General features: G+C 45.8%; 1 protein-coding gene across 1 annotated transcript in view; it reads right to left on the reverse strand.

Moving 5' to 3' along the window:
* Positions 1-507: 507 nt before the first annotated feature.
* The window catches only part of COL4A1 (collagen type IV alpha 1 chain), a 147,103-nt gene continuing 129,687 nt past the window's right edge, over positions 508-17,923 (reverse strand). The window contains exons 43-52 of the mRNA XM_070578492.1: positions 17,570-17,703; positions 16,424-16,496; positions 15,533-15,604; positions 14,273-14,401; positions 13,180-13,278; positions 12,039-12,251; positions 10,935-11,112; positions 7,173-7,287; positions 3,916-4,088; positions 508-2,008 (exon numbers count right to left, since the gene is read on the reverse strand). Coding sequence (XP_070434593.1) covers positions 1,927-2,008; positions 3,916-4,088; positions 7,173-7,287; positions 10,935-11,112; positions 12,039-12,251; positions 13,180-13,278; positions 14,273-14,401; positions 15,533-15,604; positions 16,424-16,496; positions 17,570-17,703 — 1,268 coding nt within the window. The 3' untranslated portion in view covers positions 508-1,926. The remainder of the gene's footprint in view (positions 2,009-3,915; positions 4,089-7,172; positions 7,288-10,934; positions 11,113-12,038; positions 12,252-13,179; positions 13,279-14,272; positions 14,402-15,532; positions 15,605-16,423; positions 16,497-17,569; positions 17,704-17,923) is intronic.

The raw sequence follows: 17,923 nt of genomic DNA on the forward strand, positions 1-17,923 counted from the left end.
AGCCACCAAGAACAAGACAATATTTAGAGCTTTCTCTTGAGTACGCAGTGTCATAGTCATTCTCCATGGATCATATTTTGATCAAGTTTAAACTGAAGCTTAGATGACCAGGGAAAAAGAAATCTGCCATCTTCTTTCTTTTCTACTTTATGTAAGACATGGAATCCAGTCTCTGCTCCACACCCCTCCATCGCGTAACTATCATCTCAGTTCTAACCCCCAATGGATCCACTTTTAATGGCTGGATAGGTGTGTTATTTATCTCTGTTTATCTTGTATCTAACCAGTGCTCGAAAAGTGGCAAACTCTCTCTTGGTATATACACAACAAATGAAGAGATGGGCGGATGGATGACGGCTGCCTGGATGGACAGAAGGAAGGGATGGGGGAGGAAGAGAGGGAGGGAGAGTGGAAGGAGAAGACCAATCTTTTTTCTTTGTCGTCATTTCTGTGAAGTACACACAGTCCAGGACTCTTGTTTGGAAGAAGTGCAAAATGAATATGATCTAAGGTATGCAAAGCTTACAAATTTATTAGTGGCTTGTGCAGTAACTTTTCTTTTAATGTTTCTGTGGCAACACTAGCAACAAATTAATAAAAGCTTAATTTTTATACAAATAGTTTTATTACAAATTTGAATTTTAAAGAAATACACATTTAAAGAAATTACATAAAAGGCCTTAGTAGTCTTAAAAACGTTTGGAGACCTTTAGTGAAATGTCATTTCAGGCATAGTGGTCCAATTCTGCTCTCCTGCAATCCGTCCGCTGCCCTGCTGAAGTCTGAACACAGCTCGTGAAAAACCAAGGAGGCCGCCTGAATGTGCTCACGTGTAAAAATACTGATACTCTGATTCAACAGAGCTGTTTTCCACACCAGCCTGCAGAATGCGGAAGACTAATAAGATGAAGGCCTTTTAAGGTTGTCGCTTTTGAAGTCAAGTCGTTCAGTTTGTGATTAGTGTTTAAAACCCTGAAGATATTTAATACAGAATAAAAACAATAAGCTCCAAGTACATGTTTCACTATAATAGACACCAGTCAGGAACCCGGGTTTGGTTTTGGCAATACACGACTTTTGGTTTGGAGGTGAACAATGAAAACCGATGCTGCACATTCAATACCCTAGTGTTTAAAAATCTATGTTAAAGGACAACACAGTCTTTCAAAGGAAGAAACTATGTAAGCTTTATTTTAACAGTGGAAATGAAACTAAAACTTGACCTGCCTAATTGCTGACATCTATATAAATTACTAAAATATATATATATTTAATTTCTGCCTACTTTTGGACCATCTTTACTCCACAGGATATTCGTGATTTCTGCAAAAGCAGCTGCATAGTACCACACAGAGCAGAAAGGTCTAAATTTATATTTGGGGGTTGGAAGATATGGCTGCTGAGCCCATAATTCCATTTGGAGGTTCGAGACACCGTTTTTACATGATTATCATTTGTACAGACCAAGGGACCTGAATTTTGAAACAGCTAGACAGTGATATAAACAAACATCTCATCTGGGGGTGGAGAATGAATCTATTATAATACAAGAATGAAAACGGGCATTCAAACAGTATGGAAGGCCCCGCACACCTTCGAGCACCCTTTGGTTTTCTGATGGAGTTCTCACTCTACACATCAGTGCACTGGATTGGAGAACAGACTTATATTTTTATTTCATCAAAAGTGCCATTTGGTATGTCACTATTGACAGCTTATCGCGGTCTTGGTTTCTCCTTCAGCAAGTAGAGGCCAACGAAGCAGGGTGGGTTAGTTACGCAGATTCCTATAAGGCACTTTACGGTTTTCATATTGGACAGTGAGGTACACAGGATATATTTCTAGGGTTCGTTGCTGTTAAAAAAAGGAGAAGGGAGGAGGTGGGAGTAGCACCATGTTGTGACGTTAGCTGAGCGCCGGGCTTCATTATGTTCTTCTCATACAGACTTGGCAGCGACTGACGTGCGTGCGCAGCTCCCCAGCCTTCAAGGTGGATGGCGTGGGCTTCCTAAAATGCAGCACAGAGACCAACGGCTGTCACCTCACCGCTCGGCAGACAGGAGGCCAGGTCCTCAGCCCTCCCACCTCCTTGGAGATCTCTAAGGGATGGGATGAGGACGGGCCCCCACCCCAGGACAGACAGTGACCAGAGCTCACCCTGCCTCTGAGCGGGCGGGCGCTGTGCTCGTGGTGGGCCTTCAGAACACACGCAGCGATGCAAGTCATCATCTGCATGCCCCATCCCTGGGCCCTGGGTGGGTGACGTGCCCAAGCGCACACAGCGAGTGAGGACAGAGCAAAAGGCACCCCACGTCTGCCTGGCTCCGGAGCCTCCCCCACTCCCCACTGCACCGCCCTGCCTCCCTGCCCGCCGTTCAACCCTCTGTCCTCTCAACTTCGGCACAGCCTCGGCCAGGAGAGATGGTGCCCTCTCTGCGACACCTCACACCCCTCAGTGCTCGTTACGTCACCGTTGATGGAATGATGAGCAACAAATCTGGAATAATCAACTAGACCTCGAAAGACTTTTAGAAGTTTGGAAGGGTTTATGTGCAGGTGGTCTGACTGGAGACCAAAGAGAGGGGACGACATTCAGTGCCCCAAATGCTTCTTGATCCCAGGAATTCCCTCTTACTTTGATTGTTGGAAAGGTGAAGTCTGAACTAAAGCTGGCACTAACCAATTCTATAAAATTAAAGTAGGCATATAATAAAAGCACCTTGTCATAAAATTGAGGCTGCTTATTTTAGCAGCTTTTGGTGAAAATCCTAGTACCCCCAATTAATTACTTAAATTAATGGGATCTTATCGCTAATTTTGTTTAAGAAAGCATTTTATTTCATTGTCCTATGCTGCTGTTAAAAAAAAAAAAAAACCCCAAGATTACCTATTACCCCTACAACGAGAAGCTCCAGGAGCTGACACACGTACAAAGTACTCATTTCGGCAGCTAAATTCTATCTGTAGAGATGATGTCAAGCTCCCAGTTGCCTACAACGTCTCGTGTGAGCTACCAACTAGACACATGGTACTTTTTTGATGCTTAAAGAATTACTGGTAGCGAGCATGTTGCTTCACCTTTTATGATCTAAGCTAGAAAGAGGATCATAGCAGAGTTCCAGAAAATTCTCTCCAAAAAGGTAAAGACGAAAGGCTTATCTCCAGGGGCGAGAAGCATTTATTTCAGGAATGAACACTGAGTAATTGTTCAGGCTCCCTCGGCCCCCTGTGGCTGCTCCAGCAGGGGCTGCAGCTGGCACTCAATAGAGGACAGAGGACTCATTATGTGGTCCTGTCCATTACAGACTGGGCCCGGCTCCAAATTAACTTCTACAAGGCCGGCAGCCACTTGGGACAGTTGTTTTAAAGGTGAAATTTTGGTAATGGAAAAGAAAGGAAAGGCTTCCCTATCGATTTCAGCTGCATTTGTGCTGAAATTAATTTTTATTTGCGCAGATCTAAAAACTAAAGTCTTGTTAAGTCACTCGGAACTCAGACAACACGTACACTAAATTCGGCATCATAAACGCTATGAAAATGAACGCTGTTCACTTTCCTCTCTGAGTGTTAAATATACACTATTTTAAAATGCCCTGTTGGAAGATTTTAGTTGCTTTAATTACACGGTAGTGGATTCACCTAGAAGAATAAAGAATGACCCTGTTCCTTTCTCGGTTCTTCAGTCAATGGAAAAATGAAGCCTGTCGCCTAAGCTCTGCCTTTGAAAATCCTCTCGGTTATCTGCCACAGGGAGCAGAATCAGAGATTCATGGTGACGTGTGGAAGAAGGATTCCTAATTATTGCTTTATAGCTATCTTTGAGCCTTTGCAATGGAAGGTATATGGATCATGGATGATTAAACTTAAAAGTCAGAAAGGGGACGGGGCCTTCAGAGACAGGGGCGTCCGACTTACTTGAACATCTCGCTCCTCTCGATAGTAGCAAGCCAAAAGCTGTAAGCGTTTGCATAGTAATTACAAGTCCCACGGCCGTGGCACTCGATGAAGGGCGCACTTCTAAACTCTTCCAGACAGGAGCCGGGGGACGCCAGGGCTTGACCAGAACCTTCGGCACCAGCGCTGGTGTGCTGCGGAACAAGGGTGAGCGTGAGTCCGAGATCCCCTCCCCACAGACCAGGAGAGAGCTGCACGTTCTCAGGGTGGGGCCAGGATGCCCCTTCCAGAAAGCCGGTTCTGTCTGCCTCCTGTCCCCACGGAACACACCGGTGCCCACACTGCCCGCGGCCTGCAAGCAGGACCCTGCTCCGCGCACTGGGCACAGCAGTACTCCACACAGCGCCAGACATCAGCCAGCCGCTCCACCCCACACAGGAGATGACCAGTCCAGCTTCATTAGAACTTAAAGAAATGCTGTCATCCCTATGTATTATTTTTGAAACACTGAAACCACTTCTAACTTGGGATATGAGACAACAGCCAAATTGTGCAAATAATTTTGGAACCAACTGATGGGAAATCAGACCTTCCAAAGAAAATTATTTAGGATAATCAAAATCCTATATTTGCTATATTAGATGCTATATATCCTCTTATAAGGTAAAGAATAATCATCCATTTTTTTCTTTAAAAAGAGAAAACTTAAAAAAGAGAAAGAGAAAAAGAACCTTTGCAACTTTGTTAAATTGCATTTTGATCTAACAGAGTCCAGTTGGATCTTTCTCTACTCAGAAACCAAGACATACAAGGAAGGACCCACACACGTGAGAAGACATTAAAAACATCCCCACGACTACAACAGACCTGAGAAACTGGAATTTCAGAGCCACAGGGAGCTCTGAGGACAAAGCTGAATCCGTCGATGTCCAGATGAGGCCTTGAGGGCCCTAGATCAGTCTCAAGGCAAGGCTGAGATGGGAACAGGGATCTCCAGACTGCCAGCCCAGAGCCCAGAGACTGAGAAGCGAGGGCACCTTGCTCTCTAGGACATCATTTCTTTGATTTGCTCTTGATTCGGGGAAATTATAGGTAATCACTGTTTCAGATCTACACATGACACCAGCATGAGGCAGGGGTGGTGACCAAATGCTTTCCTGTGGTTCCTCACTCCTTGGGTCAGGGGCTGCTTCTGTCATACTGAGATTCCACTTGGTACTTCTCATGATTATAGTCAAAGAACCCCCATCTACCTTGCAGTCAAAATTGTGTTACATCACTGTTAGCGTCTTGATTTCTGTACCTCTTTGGCTTTCTTGCTAGAGTCACAGTGCAGTATCTAGAATTATCAAAGCAACTCGCTATTTTTGTTGTTGTTGCAAATTCTTTGGACCTGCTGAAGAGTCTAAACGCAGAATAAACAACCCAGGAAATCTCATGATCAAAGTGGAATACACACATAAGCATTTTAAGTGCTGTTTTCCTGGAAACTTCTACACTTGGAGTAACTTACAGCAGAAGAAAATAGTTATGAAGCCACTTTCCCTGTCAATGAAATAATAAGGCTAACGATCACTTGAGGTCAAAATGTGCCACCCGGCCCCACCTGGGGGTGTGAAGCTGGGCCCTGCTCACAGCAGTGACGCAGCAAGTCACTGTGTAGGGTTGTTTACTGGGAGTTACTCCAGTACACCCCTTACAAGTTCAAAGCTTTTATATATTCAATCAATACTTTAAATTGAGACAATAAAATAAAATAAGAAGCTACAATGGGATCTCAAATAGGTACCATGTTTCCTGTTTTAATTGGCTTTTCAGGGGAAGGGAACATCCAGGGGGCCTGGCATCTGGGACAGCAGGGTGATGGGAGAGCAGTCTCACCCTACGTGAGGGCACTCGAGCTCCCGGACACCGGCCTGGAGGAGGCAGCACACCACCAGCCAGTCCTCCGCTGCTCTCTCCTGACTCAAGCTTCTGCTTTAAGGCCTGGGTGGGTTTTAGAAAATGCGTACCCTCCATGTGTACGCTCTTTCCCTCTTCTCCCTGAGAGACCCTCTGACTCCAGGAAATCTCATCGTGTCGTCCCAGCTACCTTGTCCCAGAGAAGCCAGTCCTGAGGCAAGAGAGGGCTCTGGCCAGATGCTGGAGCCACTGCTGTCCCCAGTGGAGCAGGCCAGGCTCCTGGGGATGCTTTGGCGGTGATGAGGATTTTTAGGCTGCTTAATTTTAAAACGGTTTATGACAAGGATTTTTAGGCTGGTTACTTTTAAAACTACAGATAAGAAGCAGACTCCGAGGAGCGGAATTTGCTTGCTCTTTGATCAGAGACAGTTGCATTTGTGAAGGAAATCTCCATGCCTCCCTTTCTGTGCCAGGAGGAAGGGGAGGTGGCCTTATCTCTGGAAACTCTTAATGGGGAAGGCAAGAACTTAAGTTGTTTACTGTCTGGCAACCTCATGTAACTGACCCCCCCACCCCAAAATCATCCTTTGTCTTTAGTTGAAGATAATATTTGAGCAGTGATTTCTGCCATTTACTCAATCCGGTTTGATTCTTATCTAAAAGTGGTGGGACCGCCCAATGGCCGGACCCTACCGGCACTGGTACCATTTTAACTTTTTTTCTTTGTCTCGTAAAGAGATGACTCACATACCTATGCCTTAAATTTAGCCCTAACTCTCAACTCGGGGCAGCAGCAGGAGCTCTGACTGCCCGTGGGTCCTGTCCCCACGCACCAGCTCTGCCTGCCCATGGGTCCTGTCCCCATGCCAGCAGGGGCAGCAGCAGCGGCTCTGCCTGCCCATGGGCCCTGTCCCCATGCCAGCAGGGGCAGCAGCAGTGGCTCTGCCTGCCCATGGGCCCTGTCCCCATGCCAGCGGGGGCAGCAGCAGTGGCTCTGCCTGCCCATGGGCCCTGTCCCCATGCCAGCGGGGGCAGCAGCAGTGGCTCTGCCTGCCCATGGGCCCTGTCCCCACGCCAGCGGGGGCAGCAGAAGCGGTAGCAGCAGAAGCTCTGACTGCCCATGGGTCCTGTCCCCATGCTATTCTATACTATTCTCTAAATAAAAGAGCACTACTGCCAGATCTTAAGAGTCTAAGAAATCTTTCTTTCGACTCCTCGGCTCAAAGACCCCGCATCAGCGGGATCACCGGAGTGAGGCAGGAGATGCCTGCACAGCATAGTTCAGGCAACCGAGAGGTGGCAGCATTCGGAGAGAGGCGGCGGGGGCGTCAACGGGCAGCTCTTCCAGGAAATGCTGAGTTTCCCAAAATGCTTACCATCACAAAGGAATAGCCAATCCAGAGCGAGGACCAGCCACTGGGGCACTGCGGGATCTGAATGGTCTGGCTGTGCACGGCCATCACCATGGCTGGCGCCTCACACACTGCACACCTGGAAGGTACCAGAGCAAAGACACTCAGCACAGCTGAAGGGACGGCGCAGGACAAAGCCTTTATTTGTTCGTTCCTTTCCCCATCATTGGCACTCACTCTCTTCACTCGATCTTTCTGATTCAATTACATGTTGATCACATGGATAACGGCCCAGTGCTTGGACCCTGAGGGTGAGAGCCTTCTTGTCGGTTTTACAAACCCATCTCAGTACTAAAATATTAAATTCAAAAACAGGTCCAACGCTTGTTATTTAACCACCTGTTTTGTTAGAAGAAGAAAATCGGAAGGCCCAGTTGTAACAGTGGCCATCTCCCGGAGGGGCTGGGGCTACAGGTGACTTTTGTTTTCTCCTTTGTGCATTTCAGCGTTTTCCAATTTTTCAACAATCAGCATGTATTTCAGCAAACACAGTTAATTCTTAAGAAAAAAGAGTTGGTGACCAAGTGCTACCACTTCCGGAATGTAGAAATTTGTTTTCAGCTATGAATCCTCTTCAATATAAGAAATACATTTAGTGAAGCAGAGTAACTAAGACAAATAATGCACGTGAGGCTGGATGGCCACAGAAGCCTCCTCCAGGAGACTCGTTCCCGACCCGGCGCCAGAAGACCAGGGACGGCCCTGGGCAGACGCTGTCAGCAGGGCCACTGCAGCTGGAGTAAGTCCCAAAGGACCCTCCCCAGGGTAGGACGCTTCCCAAGCCAGGCTGGCTCACACTCAGCCGCTGGGAATGCACTCAAGAATAAATTAAAACAATGCAGTGTTCTGACTCAGACCTGCTCAGCTAAGGGAACCCTTTGATGGTGGGGTAATGTTTTGTAAAAAAAAAAAAAAAAGAAAAAGAAACAAAACATTAAACCCCAGCAGTAAAATAATTACATTCAAGTCAGAAAATGAACAGAGTGTTAACAATGCTGATAAATGACTATAAATGGTGCTAATAATTACACCTAGTTAAGCTGGAACATTTGCATGAAAATGGATGAGGAATGGGAAGAGGGGCCGAAATTAGTCATTCGAGTTTCCGTGGACGGTGTGTGTGTGTGTGTGTGTGTGTGTGTGGTGTGCAATTTTCTATTTTATTCACACAAATGCAGTTGAATTAAAAGACTCTGTTAAACAAGAGTTACTGAAATTGGCCTCACACATCTGCCACCATCTGTCTGCCAGACGCAGGAACAGAAACGCAGCACAGAGCAAAGCGCTTCATTCCAGGCTCTCTCTGGGCTGGGGGGGATTCAAGCGGCTGACGAGAAGGTGGTGCTGACCCCGTCAGATGGGGGATGAGGGACCCGGAGTCACAGATTTCAGGAGCAGTATGGTCCCTTAAAACTCATACAGTCTAATTCCCCATGTTATTTATGAAGAAACTGAGGCCATGCTTAGCTGTGTCAAAGCCAGATCCAGAACTCAGTTCTCCTTGCTCTCAGACCAGTGGTCTTTCCACTAGAATAATTAAACAATTAGTAGTTTTATGATGACTCTTGTCATCATAGAAAGCCAGAAAGTGCTTAGAAAACTTTGCCCTACTCTCAGGACAAAAGCAGAAAAGTTGCTACCTTTTCTGCTTTTTAAAATGAACAATTTGGGGTTATTAAGTCTTTCTAAAATTAAGCTTTAGAACCTCCCCAAAGGGAAGACCTCAGACGTAACCTGTCAGTCCTGAGAAGTCATCACAAGCCATTAAGTTAAAGTGACCTGGAAAGCCGTGTGCTCAGAGCCAGGAGAAACGGGCAGCATTATCACAGAAGGGAACGCGAGAAGAAGCCGCAGGCTTGACGGATGGGACTCCTAAGGTCCCTTCACGCTGAGTTTCTATGGGTCAGTCAACAGACAGATGTGAAAACCCAGAAATGTATACTACTGGGCCATTTAAACATCTCCTGCGTGCAGAACCAGGGGTGTCTGACTGAAGTAACGCGTCCACAGAGAAAAGCAAATCTAAGACACAAGGCTTCTGGGGACCCGTTCTGGGAATATGGCAAATGCATGCCAGAGGCTGCGTCCTCAACCAAATCAAGGCCAAGTGCCCATTTTATCAAGAAGGTAAACAGAAAACAAAAATGAATAACACATGGTCTACCTGTTGTCCAAGGAAAGCTAAACAAAAACACAAAGCTGGTTAGTCTTCCTTCCCCATCAGGCACAAAAATGTCAAAACAACAGTCGACAGGCACTCAGTGACACGTAAAGCACTGTCTGTTTTGAAAGGGGGCACTCTGGAAGTGCAATGAATGAGTTTTCCCATTTTAAGACCCGTAAAATAAGTCTTCTTATAACTCAAAATAAGAATCAAAGAAAGCCATCAGGAGATATTTGAGTGTAAGGCAATCAAAAACCTACAATTTTCCTATTTATCAGGCGTCTCTCAGACTTGCTGTTCCAGGGTTCTAGGTGGTACGGTTTTCTTAATAAGACTATGATCTCCCGGGACCTGCCTTCCCACATGCCGGAGCCACAGACACCATAACCGGCCAGTCTTCCCCAAACTGGCAGCGATCATCAAGTGACTGATGGCCAACGACACTGCTGCACCCATGCAGGGGCTCCCGGCTGCTTATTTCTTTAAAGGGAATACAGAAAAGCTAAATTTTTTCTCACTCTCACTTTCCTGAGGCAAACCTGTCCTGCCTTGTTATTCTTTTCAGCTTTTATTATCGTAGTGTGTAAAAAGTAAAATTATAGAATAGCTTCTTAGTCACATGAATTCATACATTTGCCACGTTTCGGTGACTTCTGAGTGGAGCTAAGGAATCAACTTTTAATTAGAAGAAAGAGGTAAAGATAGGACTGCCATGTACTTTTCAGTCACAATAACTTCAATTTTCCAACTTATTTCCTACCAGGCAGACTCTCGGGGACCTGAAAATATTCTGCAGACACTAATTATTGTGGAAAGCACTTAATTTGGGAAGTCGCTCAGTCAAACACATGCGTTCTCAATGGGTACAGTGTCACCAAGGAAGCAAAAGTTGGTGGGGGAATATGAGAAAAACCTTAATATGTACACATTTTCTGTATGCAGTAAATCTGTATAATCTTTTCATGTTGGAAGCACAGGCATAGAGTACGTCTGTGGTATTACAATTTCATGGGGACCACCTCACAGCCATATTTGAATCTCTCCATTAAGTGCCACTGAACTGTACATCCAAAAATGATTAAGATGGTAAATTTTCTATTATGTGTATTTTACTACTAAAAATAAAAACTTTAAAAAAAATTTTTTTAATTGGGGACATTTCAGAAAGCAAATGTCTTAAAAGGCTCCCTAGGGAGGTAATTATTTAAGGGAAAAAGGTTGAGAATGCTGGTTTAATGCTTGGGATCCAGCAACATTGCTTCGCTCATAGGAGGAAAGGCCACCACCACAGGGAGTCACCTGCAACACGAATTCTGTCCCGAAGCTGGGCGTTATCTCAGCATGGTTTTGCAGTGTAATTTTTAAAGAGGATAAATGACTTTTATATCAAATTAATTTTTGTGGCTGATTTCTGTTACAAAACTCAGATTTCACAATTAATAAACTGAATGGCAATGGATTGAATGTTTTGGGGAAATATGAAAAAAAGAAACCCTCTGTCTAGACTACAAGCAATTTTTCTTCTTCAGTTACACATTTGCTCCTACAAACGCTTGACGCACCTGCTAATAAATGGCCTAATATTGTCCCCAGTGATGGGCGCCATGGACATGGGCATGGGCTCAGGGGTGGACAGCCAGTAGGAGTAATCGTTCCGGGAGGCGAAGTTGCAGACGTTGTTGATGTTGCAGAAGAGGAAGGGCATGGTGCTGAACTTGCGCAGGCAGCTTCCAGCCGTGCCTAGAGGCACAGGAGAGAAGACAATGGGAGGGATCGCATTAGAATTCACAGTCCACCTCTATGCAAGACGGATTTGAGCTGCCTAATCACGAAAGACATATATCTGACATAGACATTAAAATGGAACTAAAAATGTTTTAAATTACAGGAAGAAGGAAGGAAATATACCAAATAGACTAGTACGATGGTAAATGAACATTAAATTTAAAGGGATTAAGGCAAAAGGGAAACTACGAAGAATTATGTAGGATATTTTGATTAAAGGAAACAAACCAGTTTATCAGTAAAGAGAAAGCTTTTTCTAGGACTGGATTCTAGAAGGAATTTAACTGGGGCTCCTTGTACAATGGACAAGAACACAGTGGACAATGTCTTTAATGATAGTTTTGCCCAAAACGCAGAGATCTCTTTATATAGCTGCTGCTATTTCCAGCCTCAATAAAAGTTAGAGGTCCCTGACATTAGGACATAGTCTGGTGGGGGATGTCTACAGGAGACTAAGAAAATGATGACAGATGTGCAGCCTTCTACTGATCAAACTAACGGGGGCAGAGCTTAGGATATGCAGAGAAATTTGGAGCAGGATAACATGGACATATTTTAAACAGAGCAACAGTAAAGCTGCCCTATTTTAAGAATTTCGGTGCAAACTGTTAAGTGTGTACTCCAGAAATCTTGCTCCTACTTGATAATTTGAAGGAAAGATGAAAAGTTTTATTAATTTAAAAACTTTCAAAGATTCAGCTTTTACATTTTCTTGGCTTCTCATCAGTAATATGGTAGTTCATTTGGTCAGGATGGAGTGACATACGGCCAAGCCCTCCTTTCATTAACTAGGTCTTCGTGGCACCCTGAACTGAACACAGACTGAGCACCGAACGCAGAAACCCACGTTAGATGAATACAGGCATGTCTAGCTGTCTCACCCAAGTCCTGCCCGTGGGCCCGCTCGTTGCCTTGCACGTAGAGCAGAGAGTACCCGTGGTAAAGGATTTTGGTTCCAGGAGGACACTGTGGATCATCTATTGTTTGACTGTGCCTGGTCACAAGGAAGCCGTGATCAACAGACGGGGTGCCCGGGGGCCCCATGGATCCTGGCAGTCCATCAGGGCCTGGCGGGCCCGGAAACCCTCTCGGACCTGGAAGACAGAAGAGAATTAGTTTCCCTAGTCACAAACAGGTTCCCCTGAAAGGTTTCAAGCAGGACTAACCACACACAACCACCCACCTCCCTCACAGTGTCTTCGCTTTTCCTTTTACAGACCAACTCGGGACGTTTTACAAGCACAGAGCTTGGCGCAAAGCAGATGCTCAAAAAATTGAATGCAGTGAATAAATGAAATATACGAAAAGGAACATATGAATAAATGGAGGAAATGATGTGATTCTGTGCATGTCTTTCATATAGCATTTGGGGGGCTCCCCTAAGCGAGGATTATTACAGAATTAATAAAACAACCTCCTTTTAAGGGCGCTTCCTGTCCACAGCCACCCAAAGCCGGAGCCTGGAAGTGGAGCAGTGAGGAAGCTCCCGGGCAGTGGGTCCTTCCATCCTTGGGTAACTCTGCCGCCCACAAAACTGTTCACAGACCTCCTGCTGGACTGGGCCCCATCCGTTAGCCGACGCCCTCAGTCCTCGGCATCTCATTAGGGGCGATCGGATTCCTGCTTTCTCAGGAAGCAGGCCAACTCTATCTCATGCTGGACAGCCGCCTTTTGGCCAACACTGGCTCTACTACCTACTTCCCTTGTCCACTGCTGAAACAGAATTTCTGTCGCTGCAGCTGGCTTCCCTCACAGGAAACCACACAGGACCACCACTACTGGCCTTCTTTCAACTACATCTGGAAACACTGTGCTGGGATCAACATCTCTCTCCACAGAAGACATGACAACCTTTAACTCTTCTGTAGGATCTTATTTCTTCTAAGAAACAGACTTCTTTGGAAGTCTTTCAAGGGACATTCTCCATTTCGTTTTGCAGGTTTCTGCATGCCTGAGCCTACTGCTGGGAACTCAAAGATGCAGGTAGAGGGTAATTAGGTTGGGAGCCCACAGCAAACCTACCAGGAGGTCCAAAGGGTCCTGTCTCTCCCTTCTGGCCAGGGGCACCGTCAAACCCGGGGATACCTGGTGGTCCAGGTAAGCCCACCAACCCCGTCACACCTAAAGGAAAGGAAAAAGAATTCACGATCCCATCCTGGATAGCAGCCAGCTGTACCTCTCCCGTCCCTTTCGAAACATCTTTTGTGACCCCTGGGAGGCAGGCTCAAGGCTTAGACTGCAGAGGAGAAGTCTGCCCAGAGACCCATGTGCTGCTTCTGTGCGAAGCCTTGGACACCCTCTGCAGAGGCAACGGCCAAATTCCCATCCGCAGGCCGGGGGCTTCGTCGTCCAGTTCAGAGTTCTCCCGGCTTCTTGCTGTTATTGTTTGGCAGGTAGTTTTGGATAAGGCAGTCATGTGGGGGGTGGGGAGAGATCTGACAGATTTTTGTTTCCTCAATCATGTTCCCCTCAGCCATATTCTGGCATCTCAAATAATTTTCAGGCGACGGATATATGACATGGATAGTTTTTCTGTTTTCAGGTGTACAGTTTATTTATTTAAGTTTAAACTTAAATTTTCATGGATGCTACTTTTCGACTCTAAACGTTTTCATTCTCCTTTATTTTCCACCCACCCCTCCCCTACTGCTCTTGAAATTGGAAGTGTTTGGCCCAAAGCAGCAGCAGGATTCTAGACCCAGGCATCGCACAACTACAGGGATTCGCACAGATCCCTGCCAGCTGGGTGGGGCTTCCGGGCGGCTGCCAAGGGCAACGACTCTCACAATTCTAGACCGCTGCTTCCTGCTGTCCCTCGTCTCTAGCTAGGGAAAGACGAACTGGTTCCTGCAGCCCATGTCCTTCTAAGGGACACAGATACGTCGACCTGTCTGTTCCTCTAGCTTTCCTCGTATTCCATTCTGGCTTTTTCAGCTCCCTTCACAAACTGCATTTGGTTTTGATGCACATTAAAGAAAGGTAATAAAGCCATATTCAAATAAGTGTTTCTATAGTCATCACCCAGAGACTTTGCTCTCAGACACACGGTGAGGAGGAAATCCCACCCAGTTCCCTCTGGAGTCCACACCTCCCTGCGCAGGCTGGTTATTCTTACCTTGCTGTCCCTTGGGGCCTGGAGGTCCCTGAAGCCCCTTCAGACCTGCGGGACCCTCCGGACCAGGGAGCCCTGGCTCCCCTTTGATGATGTCGTAAGGCCCTGGGGGGCCGGGGGGGCCCGGAAGACCTGTGGGAATCAGGGACGTCACCAATCAGTTTCACGTTCGACACAAACAGCCTCAAGAGGAGACTGCAATGTGAAACCCAATCCAAACGATGTTTCTTAAAAGTAAAATTATCATCAAAAACACAAGTAATCAGATCCTCACAAGACATCCATGTATCTGGACGTTCCCATGAATCCTTGGGACTGGAACAGATATTGGGGTCAACAGAGCAAACTGTCCACTCAGTTCTGGAATCCCTGACAACGCTGTCCGGCCTCCCTTGAGCCCATTCTCTCCCAGGCAGCCTGCTTCCCACTCAGATGCTCCAACGCGCGATTGGGAAGCTTTCTCTGATGCTGACATGAAACCTGCCTTACTGTACACTAGAACCACTGGTCTTAATTTTTTCTTGATGAATACACCTAATCCTTCTTCTGCGTGACAGCTCTTGAGCTACGTGCAGCAACAACGTAGAGTTTGCAGAGGCTTCTGAGGTCCACCTCAGCCCCTCTCCTCAGCCAAACGTCCTCCGTTCTCTCCCTCCTTCACACATATTCTGTTTCTTTCCTTCCTCCTCAGTGCACTCCCATTGCTCTCTCTCTCTCAATATGGTGTTGAAAATTAAACATGGCCTTAGATGTATGAGATGAGAACGGGATGCAGGCTACACTTGAATCATTTCCTTCCAAGATTATCCTGTTTTTGAAGCCACTTTCTGCTGTTGGCTCCTGGTGGTGGAGAAGCCAAGGAAGACCGTGTCCTGTGGAGAACTCCTTACTGTCCAACCAGAATTCATTCAGCCTGTCCGTGCAAGACTGCTTTCATTCCAAGGCAACTCTAAGTGGGTGATTCCGGTCTACCCTTAGAGCCTGGGAGAGTGTGTGAATCTTGAGCCTGTCATGGTCTCTCTACCGGGTCTACCTGAGTCACAGATGTAACACACTTGCCTTTCAAGCCAAATTTCTGGTAAATATGTCAATTAAATTAGCCAAACATGGCAATCCTGACAAGCAACCAAAGAATTTTTAATCAGCTGTTTCTGATAACCTTCAAGTCTTTTCACAGATGTGAGACCAAACATCCTAATTCTACGTGTTCAATGGCTTTCATACTTCCTCAAATCATCCTAAGGCCCCGCCAAATTCTCCTACCTTTCGTTCCAGGGAAACCTTGGTCTCCTTGGTCTCCTTTAACTCCTTGAAGGCCAGGGAGACCTTTCTGACCTGGAGGAAAGCAGAACATTGATCTTACACAGCATTCCAAAAGATACGCAAGTATGTGTGTGTGTGTGTAAACACATATGTATATACACGCACACACGTGGATACATATACACGTGTATGTGCATGTATATACATGCACGTGCCCATCACACCTATACATGTGTACACTATATATACAAGAATTCACACACACACACACATGCACGCATGCACAGTGAACATATTTCCAATTTATGCTCTTTCGAGAAAAGAGCATTACTTCTGGTCGACCATGTAAAGCTTTTCTTGAAACTCTTCTTTCTAGAACCCAGAAGTTACATTTTTCCAAAGACACAAGAAACCATAAAGTGGTCACAACCAGTGGAGGGGAAAATGGTACTGCTTTTGGTCACATTCCAGTTCACACATGTCCCCAAATAGACCACAAGATGCCAAAAACCTGTTCTACTCACCTTTCATTCATATGTATCTGACTAAGCAGTGAAAATAGCAGTGCCTGGAAGCTGGCAGGCACTCAATAAATGTTTGCTTAATACATTAATAAATTAACAAATGGCCCCAATCTATGACTTCTTATTGATATGCAAATGACTGAGATGTAATGATCCACTGATTCTTAGTAAGGAAATCTGAACGTCTTGACACTGCCATCCACGGGGTTATACAAACCCGGCCGCCACGCCGCAACGGCATTTTTAATTTAGAGGGAACTCTGTCTTGGGCTGTAATGACGCCGGTTGTATCACTGTGACAGCGCCGTGGTTAGGAAGCTTTGTGTAGTAAGCGTGTCTTCGAGCAGCGTCTCCGTGACTCTCTCACCTTGAAATCCCGGAACGCCCGGAGGGCCCATGTCACCCTTAGAACCTGTGATTCCTGGAGAGCCACCAATCCCCTAGACACACAAAGAGGATGTCAGTCGAGAATTGCTCGGGAGATGACCGAGAAGCCTCTCAAGTAACCGGCTGTTGGGAAGCTGGGACAGCCCCTCGAGGTTCTGCAAAGTAGCTCTGTAAACAAACGGGGCCTTGTGGTTTCTTGAATGATGTAAAAAGAATGACAAAACCTCTGTGTGTGCCTAAATTAGGAAGCTGGAAATTGGAACAACTTGCTTCATTCACTGTGTCCCCTCGGCTTGTCCATCTACATGGTAAGTTCTGGAAGCAGGTACAAATCTTACCTCTGGCTGTCCCCACCCCACAGCACAATGCCATGAACAGAGTCAGAACTCCCTAACTATTTGTTATGGCAACAGATCAATCTATCAACACCGAACTACCCTTCCAGAGAACTCTCCTCTAAACACTCAAGGAGAGTGCTTTTCCCTTAGAATGAGCTTCGTATCTTATCTGAAAAGTGATTGTAAATATGGAAAGAAGACAGAAAACACTAACGAAGGATTATTTTCCTTTATAATATAGCAATATTCATGTATTTTAAAATATTATCTCATTTTCTAGCTATTTCAACATAGCTGTTCCTTCCTCTCTATAAAAAACATTGCATTGGTTCTTACATATATTTGTTTCTTTGCTTTACCTTATTTTAAAAAGTGCCATAACCAAAATATATATCTATATACATACACACACATTTATACATATGTATATATAGAGAGAGACAGATAGTCACTGACTGGCAGTAGGAATGGGGAGTATATTTCTATGTTACTGAGGCTTGCTTTTTGCATCAAGTTTGTAAACAGACTTTTAAACCCAGGCATTGAACTAAAATTTCTAGTAGTAGAACATTTCCGTTTAACGGTTCTCATAAAACTGATTATAAAAAATGCTATGAGAGTAGCCTACTCTGATGCCAGTAAAGATGGCTGATGACTCGCAAGAGAGAAGGGACTGGCCCAGAGAGGATGTGGGAGGGTAACACACACGTATGCATACATGTAAACACAGACACACAGCTTATTTTGTGATCCTTTTCAAAAACAGGACCTACAAACAGACAACTTACAGGCATGCCCTGGAACCCTGGGTCTCCCTTGGGCCCTGGGGCACCAGGCGCCCCCGGCCAGCCTGGGTTTCCTTTGTCACCTTTCAGTCCATCAAGCCCGGGGAGCCCCGGCGGCCCCATGGGTCCCGGAAGGCCTAAAAGGAGACACAGAAGTCACACATTTGAGGTTAGAGGGGATTTTATGTACAACGGCCATTGGCTGTGGTTGTCATCACTGCCACCCAACTGTCCCCAACTACACACACCACCACCCAGCTGCGTGAACCCTGAAGAAATCAAGGCAGGTTCTAGAAGGAAGAATCTGCTCAATGGGCAGAAAATGGTGATCTAAACACCCCAGTCGGAGCGTCCAAA

Source organism: Equus przewalskii, chromosome 16, assembly GCF_037783145.1.
Source record: "Equus przewalskii isolate Varuska chromosome 16, EquPr2, whole genome shotgun sequence".
NCBI classification, from domain to species: domain Eukaryota; kingdom Metazoa; phylum Chordata; class Mammalia; order Perissodactyla; family Equidae; genus Equus; species Equus przewalskii.